Below are 23,477 nucleotides of genomic sequence, written 5' to 3'. Positions count from 1 at the left end.
TTGACTCACAATCCAGCTGTTGGCTGCTCTCCTGTAGCAGGTTTTAGGGTTAGATTCAAGGAAAGAGGAGAGGCTGAGAGGAAAAATCCAAGCCAGGCAGGGTTGGTGGTTTGCCTTCCCTTTGAGCCACCGAGCACATTTTAGGTGAGGTGGGGGAATGGTGTTGTGGTCCAAGACTCAGCATCCTTTCATGTGATGAACTACACTCAGAGCAGGAACCTTAAAACTCTACAGGCTCTGTTGTCCTCTCTGGTACTCAGCCGTGGCTTGCAGGAGCTTCAGGAGCGGGATTGCACTTCGGGTGGTAAATCTCCCCTTTCATTTTCTCATACTGTACGTTCGGTTCTAAAAAAGGGAACTGAGCGAGCATTTAATACAAGCTTCTTTTGTGGCTCTGCAAGATCAGAAATTCTGCTGGTTATGCTAGAATGGGCAATTAAATCTTTTGGGGAAGATACTAAAAATGCCTCTTTGCAGAGCAGGTGTGTGTGGAGGATTGCTGGCATGCAGCTTTGGGCTTGAATCAGTTGTCCCAGAGAGAGCTGCACCTTCTGGGAAGAAGAGCAACCCAAAGTCCAGAGCAGGAGAAGTGGGCACTGTTTTCTAGAGCATGTTGTTTTCATGCAGAGTGAAGAAATAAAGCTCAGGTTGTAATAACCCCTTTTCCTTTGGAAATAACTTGTTCCCTTTGAATTTAAGCATAGAGTGAGGTATCTGCCCTGGAGTGCTTCCCTGCATATCGCACAGGAGCAAAAACTCAAGGTGAAGAGCAGCGAGGTGGTCACGGCAGCTGATGGACTATTTATACGATGATAACTGTGTCTGTTGCTGACTCTATGAACCACATCCAACAGCATCTATTTTGGTGCCAAGGAGCCCTGACGGAGCACATTTTGATTAATAAATTATCCGGTGCAAGGTGTGTGATGGGTTCCCCTTTCACATCTCATGAAAGTCATCTGCTCCAAGGTCAGCAGCTCAGCAAGCCTGGTGCCTTTCGAGGATGTGGCTCCCCGATACAAACAGCCCTTCGTGTAGAAGAGGGGGGGGACATTCTCATGCATGAGGGAATTGGCTTCTCCTGGCTGATAGGTAGCTCTTCGCTAGAGCTAGGCAATAACTGCATCTCGCTCTCCTAGGGATCTGAACAATGCTGAAAGGCCAAAGGGGTAGGGAGGGAGGAGGAGACATCAATGTCTTTTTTTTTTGTGTGTGTGTGTCTTTTTTTTTTCCTTGGGTTTGAGCCAGTATTTTTAATGGCCTTTTTAAACTGTAAGAGTGTTGGCTGAGGGTAATTAAACATTATGGCCTTCATCTATAAAACCCCTCGTTATAGCAGTGTTTTTCCAAAATTATGCCTATGCCACCGTGAGCCTGGAAAAACACTCCAAATGGGCTACTGCAATCCATCCCATTGCTCCCAACCCAGCGCTGTGTTGGTCCCTGCCTTCCCAGTCCCCTGCCCAGCTGTGGTGGATGTAGGAGCTTCTACTGTGCCCATACCCCCACACGAACAGAGAGATGGGAAAGTTTTCCTTCTCCTTTTACCCGTGTCATAACGAGAAGCTGAGCTTCTATGTCCTAAGCAAGCCTGTTTCTTGCCAGGTGAGAGCAATGAGTCTGCCAGAAATCGTTCATATTTCTGTCCCAAAGTTCATTCTTTTTTTCATGTTCTCACCTTTCCTCTGTCCTTTCGAGTATTTAAAAACATTGCTTTGCTTTTCTTCTCTCTATGATCCCTTTTGCTGTTAGCCTTTCCCTTCCCATCATTGCCCCTCTCTGATTCCTACCCTGGGTCTCTCTCCCGGTCTCTCCTGCTGTCCCTGGCTGTGTCCAACTCTGTAGGTTTGCAGCGGTACCAGAGAGGTAGAAGTGGACCCTGCCTTCCCACAGGGTGTCCCTCTCCGGTGGATGCTACCTCCTAGGCAGCCTCACGTTTATTTTCTGCTCTACTTTTCTTATGGCTTTCTTTGCTTTCCCAGCACCTGAAAGCAGAGCTCCTCCTTTGCTGATGAAAGACCCGTTTATTCCTTAGCTTTGTCTGCTCTGTGCATGGAGCTGGGCTGCCTGGTTCTCTGTGAGTGTGCCACATCCTTGTCTGGATGGGGAAGGAGGTGGAGGACATGTAAGCCTCTGTTTAGCAGAAACTGGAGCATGGTCTTGGGCTCTGAGGCATAGAAATTAAGTCCTTGATCTCCATCTAGAAAAGCTTTAGTGGTTCAGACCACGTTTCAGGCTAGGCAATAGATGGCTCAATCAAGGACACGTCCAGCAGCTGGTAACTCCTGAGCCAAGTGAGTGATCATTTTGTTGCCTGCCTAGTGCAGAGCAGGAGGTTGCATGTGCCACGGTGTGAGAGCTGATGGTGAGAGACCATATGACGGGGATTGGGGGGGGGGCAGCAAGAGCACCTTCTTGAACGTCACTTGGCTTCCCTGTCAAGTATGGCCATAATAGTTTCCATCTGTGTCATTAATATGGTTTGCTGAGTGCAAACTTGGAGATCATAGATGGAAAAGTCTGTGCTGTTCCACGTCCTCTGAGAAGCAGGATTATCTGGGGATCTTGACTGGGTTTGAAATCCCTGCAAAGGTTCTCCATCCCCTCTGTATTCTCCATCACACGTCTGTGCATTGCATTATTGCTTCAAAACCAGTGATGAGCAAACCACAGTTTGCTCTGTTGATGTGCCCAGCAGGCAGCACTGGCCACTAGCCATGCAAGCCACCAACTAGGGAGTTGGGGCAGCGCAATGAGAAGCTGGCTCAGCTCATGGCAGCCACCTGCTTCCGAGGCCACTGTGGGCACAGATGGCTGCCAGTGGCTGACTGGGAGCTTGTGACCAGTGCAACTGGGAGCAGGTCAGAGTAAGTGCTGGAAGAGTGGTGGAGTGGACAAATGGGTTGAAAGCCATCAGCCAGTGTGGCTGTCTGCACCAGCAGCGGCAGGCTAAGCTGGGCTTAACCGAGGCTCAGCTTTTTCCTGGGCCAGGAAGATGATGGAGAGATAACAGGAGAACCAGGAGGGGAGGAGAAATTATACAGAGGCGAGGAGAGTGAAAGACTGGGGGGAGGGAAATACAAAAACAACTGGGTTTCCCTCACCTTTTTTTTTTTTAACTTGCTCTAAGGGAAGTGAAGACATGTGAAGATGATTAGAGAGATTTTTGCAAAGAAAGTGTCGCGGGGGAATGTGCATTGTTTGGCAGTGTGAGTACTTCAGTGGGGATCACTGGTCAGAGGAATAATGAAGCAGTTGTTGGAGAGGCACTGTAGAGAAAATTATGAAAGGCCTCTGCGGGGTGAGTTGGAGACACCTTTTTCCTTCTGAGGCTAATTTGCAAAGCCAGCAGTTCTCTGCTAGCAGAAAGGCACTACAGAGGACAACAGATGCATATCTGCCATCTGAGGGTTGTTGGGGAGGCTGAGCTAGAGAAGAGCCCCTGATGTGCAGCCTGGGAGGGTATTTGTGTCCCTAATTTATTCATCCATCCTTCAAAAAAATGACTGTGTTCAAATATGAAACACATAACTATTTTTGGGACACAGAGCTCAGTTCTGTGTTAAGTCCTTTGTGTCAAATTCCTGCCCTATTGACCTATTTCCATTAAAATCCATTGGTCTCCACATTTACAGATTCCTGTTAGCAGAACACTATCTTGTGATTAAAAAGGCATTTTATTACATTTTATATAAGGAGGAGTATACCAAGATTGCCCTGATGCATAAACTTTACCATGGCATCCTAGAGCATTTAAATGCCCTGCAGCACAATTCAATACATCTTGTGGAGTGTCCTTCGAAGCTGTTACCAGAAGAAGTCTCCTAAAGAGTCAGCCATAAATTACAGAGCAAAGGTGGGAAGTCAAGATGAAAAGAGGAGACTAGAGATCTTTATGTATGGCAGTGGAAGTTAGATTTAAAAAAAAAAGCAAGGCTGCTGCTAATATTTTAAGTAGCCGTGCATCAGTCCATTAAGCTGGCTAGCAGTCAATGGACCATTTCAGATGGAGAAAAGAGAGGACTAAGGGCAGAAAAGGGAAGCATTTAGTCCGAGAGGAAAATACAAGGCTCGGTAACAGGGGAGAAAGGTGTTATGGCACTTAGGGCTCTGGGAGAGAGAGGAGGTACTGGCAGCCAGTAGCTCATAAAGGCCAGGGTGGCTCCCGGGACTAGGAGGGAAGGGAAAGCTGGACCTGGAGGCTTTGGCCATAGTGCAAAAGGTGCAGCCATGGTTAAACAGGGGATTGGAAGGAAGCGAGGTGGATGCTGAGGGATGGGACAACTGTCTGTGGCAGCAGATCTGTCTTGCAGCTCCCTTCCAGGGAAATGACAAATGTTGTATGTGTTTTGTTCGTGCTGAGAGATATTGAGAAGACAGGGCGAGGGGGTTTTTATTTTTGACTGGGATAAATATAGCATACCTGCAGGGTTTCCTTGCTTCCATTTGGGTCTGGATCAGGGGTTTCTGCATACTGTGAGACGGTGAGTGGAGCGATGTGGGTGGCCATATGCCTGTGTATAACCACCTTGGTCATCACTAATTCAGCATCCTCCTCTGGTATTGTGTCAGCCTGGCATCAGGTATCCCAGGCTCCACATACCAACTGCTTTCTTTTGTCTGGCTGACAGACAGAGCACTTGGGACTGTCACAAGGGCATTCCTAGTGCAGGACATTTGGTTTTTCAGCGTCTGCTGGCCTTGAGACTCAAGTGTTGTCTTAATCATCTCTGGATATCTAATTCCAGAGGAGTCAAGCAGAGGATAGGATGCTTGGAGGAGACAGCACAGCTCTCTGTGGGACCCTGTCTGATTGCTTGCACATAAGGAATGGCACAAGAGGCCAAATTTGGCTCAAGTAGAGGAAAACAAGGCAGCTGCATGGACTCAACACATCTGGCAAGAGCACAAAAGCGCCTATAGTAGTCCATCCTAATACTCTCACTGGCTCCAAATATGTCCAGCAAAGAAAACCCCTGAGCTGCATGTGGCTTCTCTGTTATTTGGTAGATTTTATTTTCTATCACTAACTTCCACAGTCTCTCCTTGTATACCTGTGGGCTTTTATCATCCTCAGCATCTTCTGGCAAGAGGCCCCACAGTTAAACTACCACTTGTTACATGAAGAATTACTTGTGAGCTTGGTCCGTCTGCACCTTCTGTGATTAACGTGGACTGATGTCCCTTAACTCTTGTATTTTAAGAGAGAGGCCATGCCCATCCCAGGGACATTGTGCCCTGCGAATGCATGTGGTTGTTTGGAGGGGAGCATCTGGATTTGGCCCTGTTTTCAGCTGTGCTGTTGCATATTTTAATAACCAAAACCCTTTGAAATTCTTCAGCTGCCTGCAGTGTTCACAACTTTATGGGCTGTTGGAAGGAAATACCATTTTGAGCCCTGAGCTGGGGCAGGTGAGAGAGGAAAGGACCGTTACAGCCATTACACTTTAAAGAACGTTGAAGTAATGTGCAGGGTTCACAAAGCCCACTGCAGCCTGTGCCCAGCTTGAAGCTCCTGGCCTGGCAGCAGGTCTGCTCTGTAAAACCTCTCTTTCAAGCACTGGGTCCAGTCATGCATGGAAACTGGTGAGGGAAGAGGCTTGTGTCCTCCCATTTCCCTCTCTGCATTACCCGCAGCACCACTTGGCATCAGTTGTACCAGCTGCTTGTGCTCACACTGCCTGGCTTTTTCCTCAGGTAACACCAACAGCATCTTTGCACTGGACTACATCAGTGGAGCCTTAACCCTGAACGGGCCACTGGACCGGGAAAACCCCTTCTATAGCACTGGATTCATCCTTACGGTGAAGGTGAGACCTCCTCTGTCCAGGAGGCACACTGGCAGAGCAGGATGGGGAGGGCATCCTGCTTGGGGACAACTTCTTCGAGGTGGAGGTGCAAACCTGGGACATGCTGCTCCTGTAGGCATCTAGACCTGTGATGTACTGTTCCGCAGCCAAGCCAAGCAAGATGTTTAACACAGCCCTCTTGTATGGTGGCTGAAAACATGGTTGCCTTTATATGGGTATATAAAGTAATTTTTGGTGCCCTGCCTGGTCTCCAGTGAGATCTGCCTGTGGCTGTATCTGCTGGCAGCATGCAGATGCTCTGGGATTGCAAATAGCACGAGACACCTAACATTCAGGCACCTGAATTGTGCCCTCTGGAGCCTATTTCACACCTTTCCAAACACGAACCTCATAAATAGGAGCATTTTGTTATGTCAGCAAGCAGCAGTGCAACAGGGCACTGTCTACATCTGCCTATGGCAGGCAGGCACAGGGAGGGAGTGATGCTGAAAGTTGCCTTGTCAAGAAAAGACACTGAAGCATGGTCTTCCAGCCCCACCTGAGAGCAACTCCTTGTCTCTGCTTGCAGCCCTGTAATTAAAATCAATACCAAGCTGGGCAGCTGGTTGGAAACACATTTAGAAGTATAGATTCTGCTGGGCTGGGGCGGGGAAAAATCAGCATTGTAGGAAGAAGGGTCATTGATTGCGAGGGCAGCAGCCAGCACATCACTATTTCATTTCGGCAAGTGCAATACTTTGTCAGGGGGGCAAAGGGACAAGAAACAACCCCTCTTGGTCCCTGGCACAGGTCGTACTGTGAGGCTTCATGCATGGGGAAGAGATCCCCCATCCATCCTTGGTATCTGTTGGTTTGGACTTTTCTAATTTCAATTCAGTAGAAATCAAGAGGGGGAGATTGTCTGGTTTTAATAGAGACAAAAATATCCTTTTAATCTTGGAAAGGTTTGCAAACCTGAAAACTTGCCCGTTTTCCTGCCTGCATGATAATGGAGTTCCAATTGTATTCTGTTGATCCAACAGATTTTTATTTCCTCTCCCCACAAACTTTGCATCCTCCCACAAATGCCAACTCTCTGCATCCCACATCCTTGGGACCCAAAATGTTCTCTGTTGCTCTTGTCCTGGAGCATGCAGTGAAAATACAGCTGGATTGCTCCTTGTTCAGATCAGCCTGTTCTGCTGTTGTGTGCAGAAGCGGTGAATAGCAATGAGCCGTGTGGGTCATGTTAGCATTGCTTTTCTGTGCCCACAGCGAAGCAAGATTATCCAAAGGACAAGAGGAGGAAGTCTGCTTGAAAAGGCTCTTTCACAAGTCTTGCTTCTCTGGCAGTAAAATCTGTACTCTTTCCTTTTGGGAGAGCAAAATTAAAGTCCTTCTTGAGACAGAGGTGTGACATGGAGTCATGACTCAGCTCTGTATTTAGATACATGTTGCCAAACCTTATTTTAAGGTCTAACTCTTGTTTTCCTCTGTTGCCCTAGTTTTCTGTCCCTTCAGTAGTACTATGGTATTTAGCTCCCTGCTCCTGGTCCCACCTCAGGAGATGGAAGAGGAGAAAATAGGAGTACTCTCTGCTCCATTGTGGCTTCCCTTATTTTGAGGACTGTCCCCCACATCTCACAAGGCAATTTTTTTGTTTAAATGCTTGTGGCAGGGAAACGTTAAACCCCTAGGAAGGTTTGCAAGAGTGCTGTGGGTCTGAAACACAAGTGATGGAAGAGCTGGGTCAACATCTCTGTGTGTTAATGCATCAGCAGTGTGGAAAGGTAAAGGGGCATTGGCAGAAACAACTGAGCATCCTTCCTTCCTTGACAAAGCAGAGGAAGCAAAAGCTGCAAGAGTCTCTAGTCCTGGCATGCACACTTTCTTTTACATTTATTCTTTGAAAAATAAAGGCTGCCCTGTTGTTTCGTCTCCTTGCAGGGAACAGAGCTGAACGATGACCGCACACCCTCCAACGCCACCGTCACCACCACCTTCAATATCCTAGTCATTGACATCAATGACAACGCACCCGAGTTCAACAGCTCGGAGTACAGTGTGGCCATCCCAGAGCTGGCCCAGGTGGGCTTTGCCCTTCCCCTCTTCATCCAGGTGCAAGACAAAGATGAGGTGAGGTATCCCCTGCCATGGGCACTTCTGTCCAACCTTTGTAGGGTAGCACTGGTGTGGTTTTAGGGGGTGCAGGGAAGGATAAGTCACTGATGAACCCGTGATGAGGTGTATGGTTATGTTCTGATACCTGTTTTTTCAGCTCTTACCACTGTCGTTGCTCTGCTTGCTCAGTACCACGAGTGCAGATGCCCTCCCCAGAGCACAGGCGTAACAGTCAGGATTGCACAGGCACTGAGAGCCAGAAAATAGGATTGTGTGGAATGCTGATTCTCACCAGCTTCTGAGGGCTCTGGTCAGGCAATCTTTTGGCAGTCTGTTTTAGAAAGGGAGGAGGTTTTCTGCTGGGCTCCCAGGGCACCTGCCAGGGAGGGGAAAGAAAGGACCTCCAGGCTCTCTGCCCCAGTGGGGACAGGTACTGCTGCTGTCAGGGAGGAGGTAAGAGATACCCACTAGTGTGGGGCTGGAGGAAGCGTGGCGGGGACTGGGATGCCAGTTCATCACTGCAAACGAGCTGGGAGCCTTGGAGGCTTGTTCCTCCCGTGTGTTGATAAAGCTCTTATTACATGCTGGTCTATGCCACATAGGTATTGCAGCATGTTTTCCAGCCTTGGGCTTCCAGCCTTCAATTACTCTGATTATTTGACTTGTGCAGTTCATGTCTTGCTGCTTCTGTGTGCCAATCCCACCACGCTGCGTGGTGTCTGCCTCAAACAAGTCCTGACACCTCATGGTGAACTTTCCGAAATCCCTCGGAAAGACTGGCTACAGGCTCCTGCTGTCCCTATTCCTCTTCAGGCTGAGGGAGAGACAAAGGAAGAGGGTTTCTTGGAATAAACGGCATCATCAGGATGTTTTCCTGATGATTCAGGTAACCAATGTGACAGCATCGAGGAATATCTCCCCCTAGCCCCCCAAAATCCTGGTGGGTCAATTACAATGTGCACCTTCTGAGAAGGCTTTGCTGGCTGAAATGACGGATTTGCTTTTCCCCAGCGCTGGGTGGAGTTCGCTGCATCTCGTAAAGCCACCGAGAAATCCCATTTTTTTTCACATGAAGTGATTGTGACACAGAACTAATAATCCACTTGTGACATGATGTCACCACCCAAGAGTTATGAGTTCAGCCTGAAGAGGTGCAGATGAGCTATTAAGCAGATAAAGAGACTGTTTTTTCTTGAAAATGTCAATTGCTAATAAAGAAGATTTGGATATGACAGATGCTTAGGATAGTTTCTGAATAGAGCCACTGTCGTGCTTTCTGAGAGATGTCAGCAGATCTGTACTTGAAGGGCATTGTAACACTCTTGTTTGTGCCAGAAGGATGAAGGATCTGTCATTATTTCTGGTTAAAACCTCATTTTACTAGAGTGACTCCCATTCAAGAATTCACTTTTCAGCCTTGCTAATTTTAAAGTGGGAGAACAAAAAATAGCCTTGCCTTCCCGATCGCACCAGCAAAAAATAGACTCATTCTTTTGATGTATTTCTTTAACTTCCTGAGATTTCCCCAAAAGAATTGGCTGAGATTTTTAAAACTGCTGAGAGAGGACCTCTTGCTCTAAGGGAGTCTGAAGGAGTTTTACTGTATGCATCTTTGGAGGCCATCCTATTAGCACGGATTGCTTTAACCGTAGCATTATTTTCACTGATAAGAAGCACAGGAGAGCTGATGTCTTGGAATATCTGGAGGGAGGAAAGTTATAAGCAATTGGTTTTTTGGTTGGGTTTTTTCTGCATTATCCTGGGGTGGATCTTTCTTATTTCCCCTCGTGGATGCTTGCAACTGGACTAACCATCAAAGTAGCACTTGAGGGAAAGAAATCGGGAGAGGATACCCAGGTTGTGAAAAAGATGTATATGAAATAGAAGTAGGACTGCATCTGCAGCCGGGCTTCTTCTAGCCCTGCTTCCTAGGCAGTGTGTTTATAGAAGTCCCAAGACCCCTAATTTTTCAGTAAAAAAACTTACAGAAAGGGAAGATAGTAATCTGATGGTGATATTTTGGATGCTCAAGTACCTCATGAGAGTGGAGAAGCTTTTACAAACCATTTTTATTTGAGGTAGCCAAGATGGCGACAGGTTCGCTTGGCTCTCTGTGGGTGCAGGGGTGGAGGAATGGGATGGCAAGGAGTCTTCGGGCAGGGATGTGACTGAGGACGTGGCTGACAGAAGCTATTTTGCCAACGTGGCCTTCATGCTGGAGATGACAGGATTCATTTGTGTAAGGGACAAAGGAAGACAAGAAGAGAATTATACATGTCTCCAGGGAGAGCAGCTAAATAAATAAATGAGAGCAGATGGGTAGACACAAAACCAAAGCTAGAGTCTTCGGGAAGATCATTTTGCTCGAGTTTTGTCTCCTACCTCCCAACCCATGTCGTTAAGTCCTCAGAGAGCCCCTTGGCAGGTTGGTTTCTTTCTTGAGCCAAGCCATCCAGCCTTGTTCTGGCCCTTGCAGCAAATTTTGATGCTGTTCCTTCAGACCTCAAGCTTGATGAGGTCCTACTCGGATGGAGCAGCCCATGCCTGAACCTTGCCCTGCGCAGGGTTCCGTGGGGTTGAGTGGCTTTGGGGAACCTGCCTGCCACCACACACCAGTTGTGTCTTTGCAGAGCTGGGGAAAGGGGTGTCGTGTGGGTCTGGCCCTTGAAACACACCGCATGGGCTGCCAAGGCTGTTAAACAAGAAGGTGTTTTGTAACCAGGCCCACGCAGCCTTTTTAAATGGTGGGGTGTTGGTCTGTCTTTCTTCTGGTGTGTTTTGCGCAAACTTGAATGATTGATTTTTGAAGGAATTAGATTAAATGATTCAGCAAAGCACTTAAAAATGTATTTACGTTGCACACAAGACGGCACTTGAAAGCATGTGCTTGAATTTACCTCTGTGTTTAAATGCCTTTCTGGAGTTTGGCTGGCATTAACTCTTCGACAAGGTACGTAAGTGGGGTGCCTTCAAGCAGAAACCCATTCCTCCGAGCCTGTCCCTTGCAAACTCCTAGCTGTCATGGTCAAATGTAGTCACGGTCTTGCTCCTAGAGAAGCCAGCTGAGAGTGCAAGGTGGGAACAGGGAGCACCTCAAGAGGATGCACCCGAGTGGAGCTGAGGTAATGATGACCCCAGACATAGATTCAGGGTGCAGCCAAAAGGTGTTCAACCAGGTGTGCTGTTTTTTCTTTTTGCATTCTCTACGGCTCATCGAAAACACCTGAACACAGGAGAAATTGGTGCACAGCATTTTGGACCTGGACTTCTATGAACCAAGTAGAAAGCATTAACCTCTGTGCAGTTGAGTTGCTGTCTGCCAAATAGACAGCAAACTGCTTGAATACCTTTCCAAAGCTGCTTGAGAGCTGTTTATGAAAATTTGTGAAAGTTTTCCAGTATTTAGACTGAGCCTGTACTCAACTGGACACTGCAGAAGACCGGTATGTATATACACTCCCAGGCTGGGGTTGGATTCTCCTCTCATTCACATTGCAACAGATCATCAGGGACAAATAAATCCTGCATATGAGATACAAAATTAAAGTGTCAAATTACCCACTCTTGCAGCAAGGTTTGTTTCCAGCTTGAGAGCAAGAGCCCTGAGCTGTGGAAGAGATTTGCCTTAATTCGGAGGGCTGGTTAGCTCAGGCTTATCTGCTCCAAAGCTGGCTGAGGTGGGGGACACGCCTATCCTTTCTGGATAGGCTGGTGTTTTACAGCCTGGTGGCTTAATGCAGTATTTTAGGGAGAAGGCAAGGATTTGGCCAGGCAGGAAAAGGAGTGGGGCATCCCCCCTTTGAGCTTCCTATCACTGCAAGATCCACAGAGGTATATTAAGAGAAAAGGCAGTGTACTTTCCCAGGGCACGCAAGAGAAACCAGCTCTTCTGACGTGTCTTTCCACTTGATTTTCCTTGACACGGTTGACTGAAAAGGAAGAAAAGGGCAGAGACTGTATAAAGCACAAGTATGATGGTCTGACATTTTAAAATAATTTTGAAACAGTTCTCCAAAATAAGCATATTGAGGAAGATAAATGGGGAATTTAAAAAAAGAAAACCCAGGCCATGGGAGTACAGAGTATTTGTTGCATAAAGCTACATCAGAGACTCACATAGGGATTTCATATGTGCCCGTGCGTGTGCAGGTGCAATATATGAATCATTCGTAGCATATATATGCATATGACAGACACGTGCACTATAAATATGATCTACACGGCAAGAAACTGTAAGGGGAATTGACAGTGCTTGAGTATTCTCTCCCAAAAGTGCCAGCTGCCAGTCGGGCTGAATTAGATTTCACAGGGGTTTTTGCAATACATGGAATTCACCAGCAAATTACCCTTAAAGAGGGAAAATCAATCATTTGGAGCAGAGATAAGCTGAAGGCGAGGCAGCCTTGGATTGATCCCCTCTGTGCAGGCGTGTGTGGAATTCAGCAGATAACCTGGGGAGAGTGGGGAAGGAGAAAACTCCTGCGAGGGGGGGGGGGGGGGGGGGGCGGGGGGCGGGGGGAACGGGCAAGGACTGACACTTAGGACAGACAAAAAGATGGGAGGAAAGGGCTGCCAGCGTGGGGAGGAGGATCAGAAATACTGGGGAGCATTTTGCTCCAAGCATCCTGCGTCACCCACAATCCCAATGAGATCCTTAGGGATACAGGGGACAAGCACCCATGCCCTCAAAAGGGTTACTGGTGTTATTGTGCTGGGTGTGCAATGGGTGCTGGGTGAGTGATGGGTGCTGGGAGTCCAACCTGGCTGGCTGGGCAGCGGGAGAGAGGCAGGCAACTCTGGAAAGGCTATTCAGAGCACTTGAGTTAAATGCCTTGAAGTGGGTGGAGAGAATAACCTTCTTTATGCCTTGTGTTTTCAAAGGAAGGATTAAGCATTGTTTGTCTCTGACTAGCTAGAATCAGGCATAAAGTATCCAAGCTGTACAAAGAGACACTAATTGCCTTTTTTTATAAACTCTTTTTTTCCCCTTCCTCCTCCACCACTCCTGAATTCTTAACACTTTCCTTTCTTTGCAGACTTGCTAGAATGAGGGAGGGCTATTAAATACTTCTCAGATTTTTGTAGGTAATAGTCCATGCCTAGAAAGTAGCTGGGAGGAAAGCTGGAGTTATGCTGGATTTTTGTGCTTCAGAAAGGCAAAGCTCTCCATTTTGGAAAAGCAAGCTGCAGCTGAGCTAGGGTAGAGGGAAGCAAAGGCAGCCCTGTACCAAGTCAGCATGAAAAGAAGAAAACTGAGAATCCTGGGCTGCTTTTGCCAAATCTAGCTCACTTTGTGCTGAAAATGACTGCAGGTCACCAACCTATCTGTGCACCTTGGTGATTTCAGGGAGTGGTATGGCTGAGGAAGGGTTGTTTGCTTGTCTAGGGGTTTGGGTTATTGTTTTGGTTTTACTTTGAGTTTTTGTGTAGCCATTGGTAAGTGATGCAAAGTACTTGCTTTGACTAGTGGAAGGTTGAATATTTTCTGAAGCTTTTCCACGTGCACTCCCATGAGGAAGGGGCTGGGTGGTGGGAGTAGGAGTGATAGATGAAGCCAATGGGTAATGTTGAGTGAAAAAGCAGGGATAAAGATCATGACCCATCCTCAGTCAAAGCTGGAACAGCTGATGTGGCTGCTCCTGGCCTCCTGCTGTGAGAAGGGGTTCACTGGTTTGTGGTGAACCATGGCCCAAGAGCACATCTTGCGGGTTGGGAGAGCAAACTTTTGGCCATGATTCATAGCAGGTGCATGAGCAGGTCACACATGGTGCCTGGGACCTCTGGAGGGGCACACGTGCCCACGTCTTGGCATCTCACAGCCTCACACCTGAGCTTAAACCCTTGTTTGCTGGTCTTTGCTGTGCCCAGGAATGGTCTCCCCTCTGCTCCCAATAAGAAGGCTATTGGGCATGTGGGACTGGCAAACAGGCTCGTCACGAATTGTTCATATCTGAAGCATTTGCGGTAGATCAGTCAGTGGTTGCTTTTTTGGAAGTCAGGTGTCGGCATGAGGTTGATGCTGGCATTGTGGCAGCAGGGACATGATGCGGCTCCTATTACACGCTCCGAGGAATACACACAGAAAGAACAAAGCAATAATTATGCCCAACTGCAGCTACAATTGTCTTTTAGCTGAATTGACATGAAATTTCCATCAGTTGCGGCACTGGCTATGACTGGGAGGAGGTTTGATTGCTGGGAAGGAGGCAGCGGGCAGCAGCCTCAAGCCACAGTGAGCACTGGCCCTGCACACTGGCATGGGATGAGAGGAGCTGGGAAATGTGCAGCCGTGTCCTGGCTTTGTGCAATAGCAAACTTCCCTCCGAAGCCCATTTCTTTATGGCTCAATTTGTTTCGGATGGAGGGTGCATGCAGACGGGTTTATTATTGTAAGGTTGCTAAGCTTCGGCAGGCTGCTCGTTAATTTATGCTTCTAAAGGAAGGCAAAGGAGACAATTTGTTTTCAGTGATAGGGAAAAAACTTGAGCAGTACAGGAGCTGGTATACAAGGGGCTGGAGAGGGGAAATGAGCAGGTAAAGCAGGTCATGCACTGATTCCACACCCATGCATCCTGTGCTCATCCTCGGCACTACAGAGAGATGATGCTCAGCTGTGAGCCCACCACTGCACACCAGGACCATTGTGAGCCTGGTGAGCCAGCACTTGTTTTTCTTCTTCACAAACACATTTCAGATCTGTTGTTTGCTGGGGGTGCCAGGAGCAGGTAGGAAGGGGTGAGGAAAACATAAGCAGCTCCCCATGGCTTCCTCTGGAGTGGGGGTACTAGCTGTGAGCCAGGCTGAGCCAGCCCCTTCTGCTGGGCAGCTGATAACAATTTGAATATTCAGATTTGCTTTCAGCCATCCGCAGGGGGCTCGAAGGCTCCAGGAACCAGGAGCAAGGAAAGCAGCATGGTGGCAGAAACAAAAAAAATAAATAGCTGAATAAATATATAAATGGCAACTCACCGCAGCCCTCCCGGGAGGCAGATGTATTCCCCTTCTCCAGACCTCACACAGGGAGACGGAGGCACTTGAAGGGCTGCTAATTAGGGATGGTGGGTATCTGGAGGCTGATCTCCTTCTCCAGCTGGAGGGGAATTAATCCACCCAGCTCTCTTCCCGCAAATACTTTGATGTTTCAACTTTTATCTGATGCCTCCAACAAACTCACTCCTCTCTAGCTTCCAAGAAAATCCCTTGCATCTTGCCGCCATGAAAGGTGCTTTTGCAGAGAGGGCACTGGACCCTGGGAGAGACACAGCGGCCTCGGCAGCAGATCTGGGCAGAAATTTCGCAGTGAAATGGCTTTCTGTCACTGGTGGAAAATGATTGTTACAAATTGGCATCCTAAGGATAGAGTATGAAATAATGGCTTGGGGAGTGATGCTTCCTCCTGCTGTTCTCCGTATCCTCTGCTCCTTCCTTTCCAGGCTCTGTACCAGTGTTAGGGACCATCCTTTACTCATGCCAGGGTTGGCCCTTCCCAGTTTTCCAGCAAAACAGCTTTTGGACGGAGCTAAGTCTGCCCCAAGACAGGTCCTTTTTGTTCCCTCTGTATGGGTGCTTGCTCCACTTCGTGTTGTCCACCAGCGGAGCATTGCTGGGCTCCTGGGGCGGTGGATGCCCTTGGGGCTTCCTTGTGTGGCTCCTTGGGTGCCTTCAGGGCTTGCTCTTGCTGTGTGGCTAAGCAGGAGATGCACAGCTTGCCCCCTGCTCTGATGGCTGCGGGGGGTGTGGGGAGGAGGGCAAGTAGGGATGCTGTTCGTGTCGCTGGCTCACGGTGGACACGCTTAGCCAGCTTTTGCTATTAGTGCCCCTTCGTGCCTTTAATTGGTCCCTTTTTCTGATAGGAGGGAGGTCATTTGGGGAAAATTGGAAATTCGGCTCTGGTTGCTTCTGAACTTGCTTTTCATGTGCTCTGCTGGGCTGTGCTTTGGGAAGGGGTGCCGTGCCAAGAGTGGGGATCCTAAAGTGCTGCTTTCGGTATGTCAGTGGTCCTGCTGGTTTGGCGGCCAGGTCTTGAGAGAGGAGGAATTTTCCAGTTCCCGGTCTGAGCTGTCTGACTGGAAAGAGCCCTCTGCTTGGGAGAGGCACACGTGCTGTGCCTTCCAGCACAAGGCAATGGAATCCCAGTGTGTGATACTGTGTGCAGTGTGTGGATCTTGAAATAGTAAAAAGGATTTTCCCTCTGGCTGTGTGCTGTATAGGTTCATCCCAGGGATACATTCCTTTCATGCGCACATGGATTTTGTATAAAATGGGTGCACATGAAAAGAAGATTTGTAGAAATCACACGCATTGTACACCCAGTAAGCATAATAAAATGCAACAAAGAGCACTTAAGGTCAGTGCTGAACCCTATGACTCAGTTAACCAAACCCAAGCAGAGAAACACTCCCCCTGTGTCTCTGGTAATTGCATTTTTACATGTCTGAAGGCGAAGGGCTGTGCCTAAGCTGCTGGCATTGGCAGGTTTGCACCTGATGCGCAAGCTTTGCCGTCAGGTCGGTGCTTCTGTCCCGTGCTTGCCCCCAGGCTGGCCCTGGGTGCCCGCAGCCTTACCCCACGGCTTTGCCGGGTCCTTCCTCCTTTGTCACTGTCAACCTTCCTCTCTCCATTCCCAGGGACCCAACAGCATTTTCGAGGTTTACCTGGTGGGCAACAACTCCAACCACTTCATCATCTCACCGACCTCCATCCAGGGGAAGGCAGATATCCGCATCCGCGTGGCAGTGCCACTGGACTTTGAGACGATTCCTCGCTATAAATTTTCGGTAAGGCTGCACGTCTCTGCTCTATGTGACGTCCATATTTTTAAGAGTGACCATTAACGAGGCTTCTCTCTTCCTGTCTCTAATCCACACTATGAAAGTCCATAGCGTTACAAAATGTCAAAAAAATTGAAGTAATAATAAAGGAAAAGGAAGAGGTGGGGAAGAAATTTGCTCTGCGCCTTCTCTCTCTTTCCAACATCCAAAGGCTCAGCTGCAAGAGCCTAAGCAGAGTGTGTTCCTGCTTGCTATGTCACAGGGCTGTAAAAGCTTTATAGAGCATAAAACTTTGGTTTAGGTGCACCTGTCAGGCACCAAATCTCTCCCCAGCCTCCTGCTCCAGTTTCTACCCCCTCTCCGACTGAGCTGTAAATTCTTGAGGAAGGCAAAGCAGGCTTATACCATACCAGCAGTGTTAGTCCTGGCAGAGGGGCTTTCATGCATTGGTGAAGAAAGATGAGCAAAAGCCTTCCTACCGTCACTTCAGGCTGTGGTGGGGTGTCAAGTCAAGGTTCCCCAGTTGGCCATGCAGAGGCTGGGGCTGTTTGGGGCAGGTGGTCAGGGTGTTTGGCTTACCCAAGGGCCAGCTAGAGCCTGGGGGAGAGGGAAGGGGCTCTTTTCTTTTATTTGAGCATCCATGTTTTAGTGGTTAGCACTAAGCTGGCTCATCTGGTGAGGGAGCTCAGGAGAACATTGTTTTCTCAGTTAAAGAAGAAAAAATAACTCTCCCAAGCTTCGCAAACAGTGTCTCAAACCCTCCCCTTTGCTCCCCATCTCTGCCCAGCTCTTTGCAAATGAGAGCATCCCGGACCACGTTGGCTTTGCACGTGTGAAGATTAACCTCATCAATGAGAACGACAACCGCCCCATTTTCAGCAAGGCCCTGTACAACGTCAGCCTCTTTGAGAACACCACCTTGGGCACCACTGTCCTCCAGGTCCATGTGAGTAGGAGCATTCTGGCTTTCTTTGCCAAGTTCTTGGCACGCATGTGGCTCAGCGGTGCCTGTTGCCAAGGGATGGGCTGGGGAGCCTGGTAAGGAAGTGGTAGGAGATGCTGGTGGTGGGGTGGGGTGGAATGTCTCGCTCCCGTGGACTTTTGGAGTAGATGCCTTGACCTTTCATGATCTCTGGGGAGACATGTGTGGTTCCCACTACACTGGGAGCTCAAGTATAGTCCTGTACTGAAAAATCTCATCTGTAAACAGCGGCTTCTCCTGCAGATACTGATCCAAATGGTCGTGATCTTGTCTCTCCCTCCTCCTGGCTGCATGAGATCCACTGAGTATTTCAGTTGTTTACATGGCTTGTATCCCATCACATAGTCACTGCCTTTCTCTCACCTCACTAATGGGAAAAGATGCTCTGGTACCTAACGAACTTGGTTGCTTCATTGGTGAGAGTAAACACCCAAATTTCAGTGTGGGTTTTCTCATGGCCCTGTTTGGAAGCATCATCTTCCTCAATGAAATCAGGGTCAATTGAGCCAATAAAAGGGTGAAGGATGGAAAAAGAGGGAAATGACTGTATTTAGCAGAGCGTGGTATTAAATAGCTGGTAGCAGAACAGTGGTGCAGCAGGCAGAGGTCATGACAATAGTGGGGTGTTCCCATAGGACTCGTCCTTCCTGGGTGGGTTGGTGGGAGCACCCAAATTCCCTGGTGAGAACATATGTTTCCTGGGGCACAAAGGCAATGTCAGCTGATGTCAGTGCCAGTGTGGGGCACAGCCAGAAGCAGAACAAAACCCTGCGCTGAAAACCAGTTAAAATAGGAAGCAAAGATCCTCTGGGATGGGAAATACCAAAGGGGGGGAGCATCAAAACCCCTGCTAGGTTTTGGGTGCGTTACTACTACTATCGTTAGTCGTAGATGAATTTGGTGCCCTCCCGCCCTCCCCCATGCCCCTACTCTCCTGGGACACAGCCCCTGGTCACCCAACCGCACTGGCATGCCGATCCATAGAATAAAAGCCCTGACAAAAGGGTTGGGTGTATGCGCCTGTGCGTAAGTGTGTTTACTCTACAAACAGATGGTGTGAAACTGTATAGAGCCCCTGAGCAGTTCCCATCTGACAGTTATTAATATTTCAAGCAGATGTTTAGCTAGTCAGACCGTCAGACACTAAACAATGAGATTGTTACTGCGTCTCCTCTTTCCCCAACTTCCAGCTATGCCAGCATTTCACAGGGAACGCAAAATGCCAGGAGTTGAATCTTCTATGATAAATCAGAATGGATGCAATTAGCACTGAAATCCAGATTGCCCTCCCAGCTGATCCCAAACTTTTAACAACCCTCATAAAGTACCAGCTCCTCCTGCTGCTGCTGCTCGCCTTTGAGATGCAGCCCTCTGCTCACTTCCACGGCACTGCCCGTCTGCACTGTGCCTTTCCAACTGTCCCTTGTGCCACAGACAAAGGCTGCTTTCCTTAATAATAAATCACTCCTTTTCTTTTTTCCTTTATTTTCTGCTTGTCTGGGCGCTCTTTATGAGTATTCCTCTACAGGGGTTAGGGATGGGTTTTTGAAGAAAGCCTGGCCAGCCACATGGAGTGCCCACTTCTTTGGTGGCCACTGAATGATGTCCCCATGAAAGGGGACTTTTGTTGGCTCCCCCCTTGTTCAGTGCTGCAAAATGCCCCTTTGTGCAAATAAGTGGAGGGTTTGTGCCATGTGTTTTGAGGGGCAGTGGGTTTCCAGGGTGCTAAGGGCAAATCAGGAGGTTTATGAGATTGGGATGAACAGGAGAGCGTGTGGGCCAGGCGAACGGTTGCCAAAGGAAGGCAGGAGGCTTCCCACCAGCCGTTGCCAGTGGTGGCCGAGCACAGCTGGCAGGTCAGAGCAGTGCCTGCAGATCCTTCCTGGCAGGGAGGCAAGCAGCTAAAACCACGGGGGGCTGAGGCAATGGGAGATAGCTGATCTTCTGCCCAGCCCGACATCCTGGGGAAGGAGGAGATGTCACTCCTGGCAGCCCAGAAGATCCTGGGCTGCTCGCCCATCTTCCAGCAAGCACTTCCCTGCTAGTCCCCTTTGGCCGTGTGTGGTCGGGTGGGTGTAGGTGAGGGGAAGGGGGTTCCTTTGTGACCTGGGAAGAGCAGCGAGCCTCCCCTGCTGAGCAAACGCACTCCTCACTGCCACCTTTCCCTGCTGCCCTCTGCTTGGTCAGCCAAAAATGGAAAGGCAAAAATAAAAAAAAGAGTAAGCAGACTTTATTTGCGGTGACAAATGGCCATTCGTCTCTGCAGCATTTCAGCTCCTAATGTCACTGACAGCAGAGAAACATTGCCTGTTACACATATAAATCAACTGTAAAACAACCCAAAGTGCTGGCAGCCAGCAGCAATCCAGAGCCACTACCTGCTTTCCACTCTCTGCCTCTTTCCCTTTGTCCAGAGATGCTTGGGCTCAGATACACGCCCCTATGGCTTCCTCGGCAATCTCGATTACTTCCCTGGCACAGCGCAGCCTTGTCCACCCTCTAGGATTTTGTTTGTCTGCTCTTTGTTCTCTTTTGCATTCCCTCTGTCTGATCATTCATCTATCCACCTGTCTGTTTAATTCTGTCCATGAAAGGCATTTATCATATAGATTCAGGTACTCATTTGCTTGTACAAAAACATCTAGAGAGTCCAGGCTTCACGGGAATGGCTCCTGCCCTGTGCAGGAAGACTACAATATGCCCAAGGGTAGCCTTCTCTCTTGCCTCCGTGCTCCTTTACCCATGTGATAAGCCCCTTAGGCCAGAGGTTGCTTGTGTGTCTGTTTTTGCAGAGACCAGCATGAAGGGGTCCTTACTCTAGTCAAAGCTTCCAGATTGCCCTGTAACATAAATCATTACAGTTTGGAGTTATATGTGCATTGCAACCCAACGGCCAAGTGGAGGGGTGAGCAGGCTGTCTGGGGCTCTGCAGTTTTAAGTAGCCTCTCCCCATGCAAACTTCTCTTTTCCCCTGCCCCAAGCCCTGCTGTGCAGGGGAAAGCTGTAGAGGCTCAGAGATCCTACACAGTGGCACGCTCCTTCTGCAAGGCTGGGGTGAAGCAGGGACGTGACCAGAGCTCAGCCTGAAGATATGGGCAAGTTCTGCCCCAGCTACCAGCAGATATTGATTTTTTTTTTTTTTCTGAAACAACTGGCCATGAAGCCTTTTAATAACATAACAGAAAAGGTCAGAGAAAGAATTTCACACTTCTTGAGCAAGCAGGCAGCCAGTATAACTTCATGCCTCCCAGGAATGAGAGGCAGCCAGAACATATACTGCACCCTAAATTAACTGGGGCTCTGACAACCACAGCCAAGTGCTACCCAGGCAGTTGGTGGCTTTTGATGGGTGCTGGCTTTCCTAATAGCTGGGAGTGGGCTGGAAGGCTGTGCCCTGGAGAGGTGTGGTGAGCAAGGGTGCTGGCTGTGGCACGGGGCAGAGGGCTTGGGGCTGTGTGTGATAGGAAGCCCTGGGGAAGGTTGGTGCTAGGGTGGATGAATGGCCATGTTCAGTTCTAGCCATGATCAGTGCCTGTGATGAGTTTAGCAAACATCTTCCAAAGCAGGTCCCAACAACTGCTTTTCTCCTGGGCTGAGAGGAGCATGAGAGAGAAGGGTATCTCCAGCCCTGTCTCTCCCAGCTAAGAAGCCCAGTACCTGAAGGAGAGGGTGAATTGCTAGAGATGAAATGCATCTGCAGATCTCAGACCAGATGGAGGATAAATCCATTGCAGAGAGGGACAAATCAATAGGCAGGTGAAGGGGGGGGACAGATAAAAGGGCGTTGTCTGACATCCATGCCACTATCTGACAGTATCAGTACAAGCCTTGCAGGAAGCGATGTCTGGCACCAATGGTGACGTTCTCAGGGCACATCCCCTCTACAGGCGAAGAGCAATTGTGTGTGACCAGGGAGTGAGGTGGAAAGCCCTCTGCTTTGGGATGGAGCACTGGGCAGGGCGTGAGGTCTAGGACCAGGGAAGACCTGGTGAGGCCAGTTCATTAGTCCTGTTTGAGTCTAGAGTCAGCAGAAGCCCTCAGGTATGTGCTCCCATACTGCTGCTACTCTGTCCAGCTCCAAGCTGCCTCATTGCTGGTAGCAGGGAGTAGTATTGCTGCTTCACAAGCCCTCATGTAGCACATCAGCTGAGACAGGAGGAGAAAGAAAAGTCTCGAGGTCCCATGTCCAATGGCTGTGAAGAGGACTAATGCTGGTCAGGCATCAGACCAAGTTGCTCAGGTCTCTGCTCCTGCCTCTCCTTTGCTTGTGGAGGGTTTGAAAGTGGTCTCCTGGACTCGCATCCCATTAGCTGTGGTGGGACTCCCATGAGGACCTCTTCTGTGACCTGGGGAGAGGCATTGGCACTAGATGGAGCTTTCAGCTGGGAGAATTTTTTGGGTGGAAGAAGATATGAAAACATGGCCTTACTTCTGGGGTCACCAAGACCCAGCCCAGCTTCCAGTGAGCTCCCCCCAACAGGGAGAGGAGCAGGGGGGTTCAGTCCAGCAACCCCTCCTGTCCTTTTGGTGATGTGCTGGGGCTCTGGCACCAGCCATGGCCCTCATGTGCAGTGGAGGATGCTTGGCTGGGAAGAGCAGGGAAGGTGCAAGTGTGTGTTCACGCCTGTCGCACTGAGCATGTGGCTTGCCTAGGTCCTGCTGCCTTGCAAGCCTGCAGGGTCTGAGTGCCGTGGTGGGTGGAGCAGAGAGCACAGTGCCCCTCCAAACCTGCCTTTGGGCGCTGCTGCTTTGACAGCAGCTGCCATGAGCTGGGATCAGGGTGGTACCAGCTTTCCAAAAGCCAGGGACCTGCACGGTGGCATAGGTACATGTCTCACTTTCTATTGCTCATGTATTTGCTAGACCTGGAGGAATGGGGAAGGGGCCTAAGACGACCCAGCAGGAAGTAAGAATTAAGGGATGGGAGGTCTCCTTAAGCTCCTCGTACACTACAGATCTTCACAGCAAAGTCATCCTGAAAAGCTCCGATAACCAAAATAATTAAAGCCCAAACAAACCAAGAGTGACTTGTTTTTAACACAACAATGCATTTGATTTGCCTTGAAGGGTCTGGAGAAAAATGCTTCTCCAGGGAAGTGTGGAAAGTAATCCTAGCTCCGTGATCCCTCCTCTCCGCTTTATTTGTCCCAGTCTGGCTTGGCTGTGCCGGCTGGGATCGGTTGCTGCGGGCTTCATCAGCCAGCTGGCAAGCAGGGGCGAGCTGGGGATGAAGAGGGGGAGACACGGAGGGGATGGCAGGGAGTGCATTGCCTGGCTGCCCACCTTCAACTCCTGCACAAGCATCTCCCAGCAGAGCCATTAACCCCTGCAGTCCCCGATGCTCTCATGCTGGGTCTTCCTTACTCAGGCCAGGTCAGACAAACCAGCTGCCCATTCAGGCTCCTCTCTCTAACATGGATCAGATAACCCATGCTTTGCAAATAATGTCAACACCTCCCTGGGATGGTTGTGTAGCAATTCGTCCCAAATCCTTGCTGAGTTGGTGACTGCCTTCTCCTTAGAACCTTATGCTTGTGAGGTTATGCTCTTTGCCTTGCCTTGGTGTCCTTCTTACCCAGAAATACCTCTGGTCTGGCATGGTGCTGGGTTTCTCCCCATAATCACCACTCTCAAGAAGTTTGAAGGGGATGCTGAGACTTTTCAGAGCTTTGAAATGTTACACACACACACACAACATTTTTGGGCAAGCCTGCTGGTGTGCTTTCCAGAGTTATCTTTTGCAGACCCTCAGGAATAGTCTAAGCATCTCCAGCAGTCCACAGACCTCAAACTATAAACTACAGTGTCCGATTC

The 23,477-nt window shown here is 49.1% G+C and overlaps 1 protein-coding gene across 1 annotated transcript in view; it reads left to right on the top strand.

Moving 5' to 3' along the window:
• Window positions 1-23,477, top strand: part of CDH23 (cadherin related 23) — a 202,604-nt gene that overhangs the window by 104,165 nt on the left and 74,962 nt on the right. Inside the window, exons 9-12 of the mRNA XM_086467128.1 lie at window positions 5,698-5,810; window positions 7,737-7,925; window positions 16,538-16,687; window positions 17,469-17,627. Coding sequence (XP_086323254.1) covers window positions 5,698-5,810; window positions 7,737-7,925; window positions 16,538-16,687; window positions 17,469-17,627 — 611 coding nt within the window. The remainder of the gene's footprint in view (window positions 1-5,697; window positions 5,811-7,736; window positions 7,926-16,537; window positions 16,688-17,468; window positions 17,628-23,477) is intronic.

The sequence above is a fragment of the Leptosomus discolor genome, chromosome 6 (genome assembly GCF_034619465.1).
Source record: "Leptosomus discolor isolate bLepDis1 chromosome 6, bLepDis1.hap2, whole genome shotgun sequence".
Classification (NCBI taxonomy): Eukaryota; Metazoa; Chordata; class Aves; order Leptosomiformes; family Leptosomidae; genus Leptosomus; species Leptosomus discolor.
This window is presented reverse-complemented; position numbering and strand designations above follow the sequence as displayed.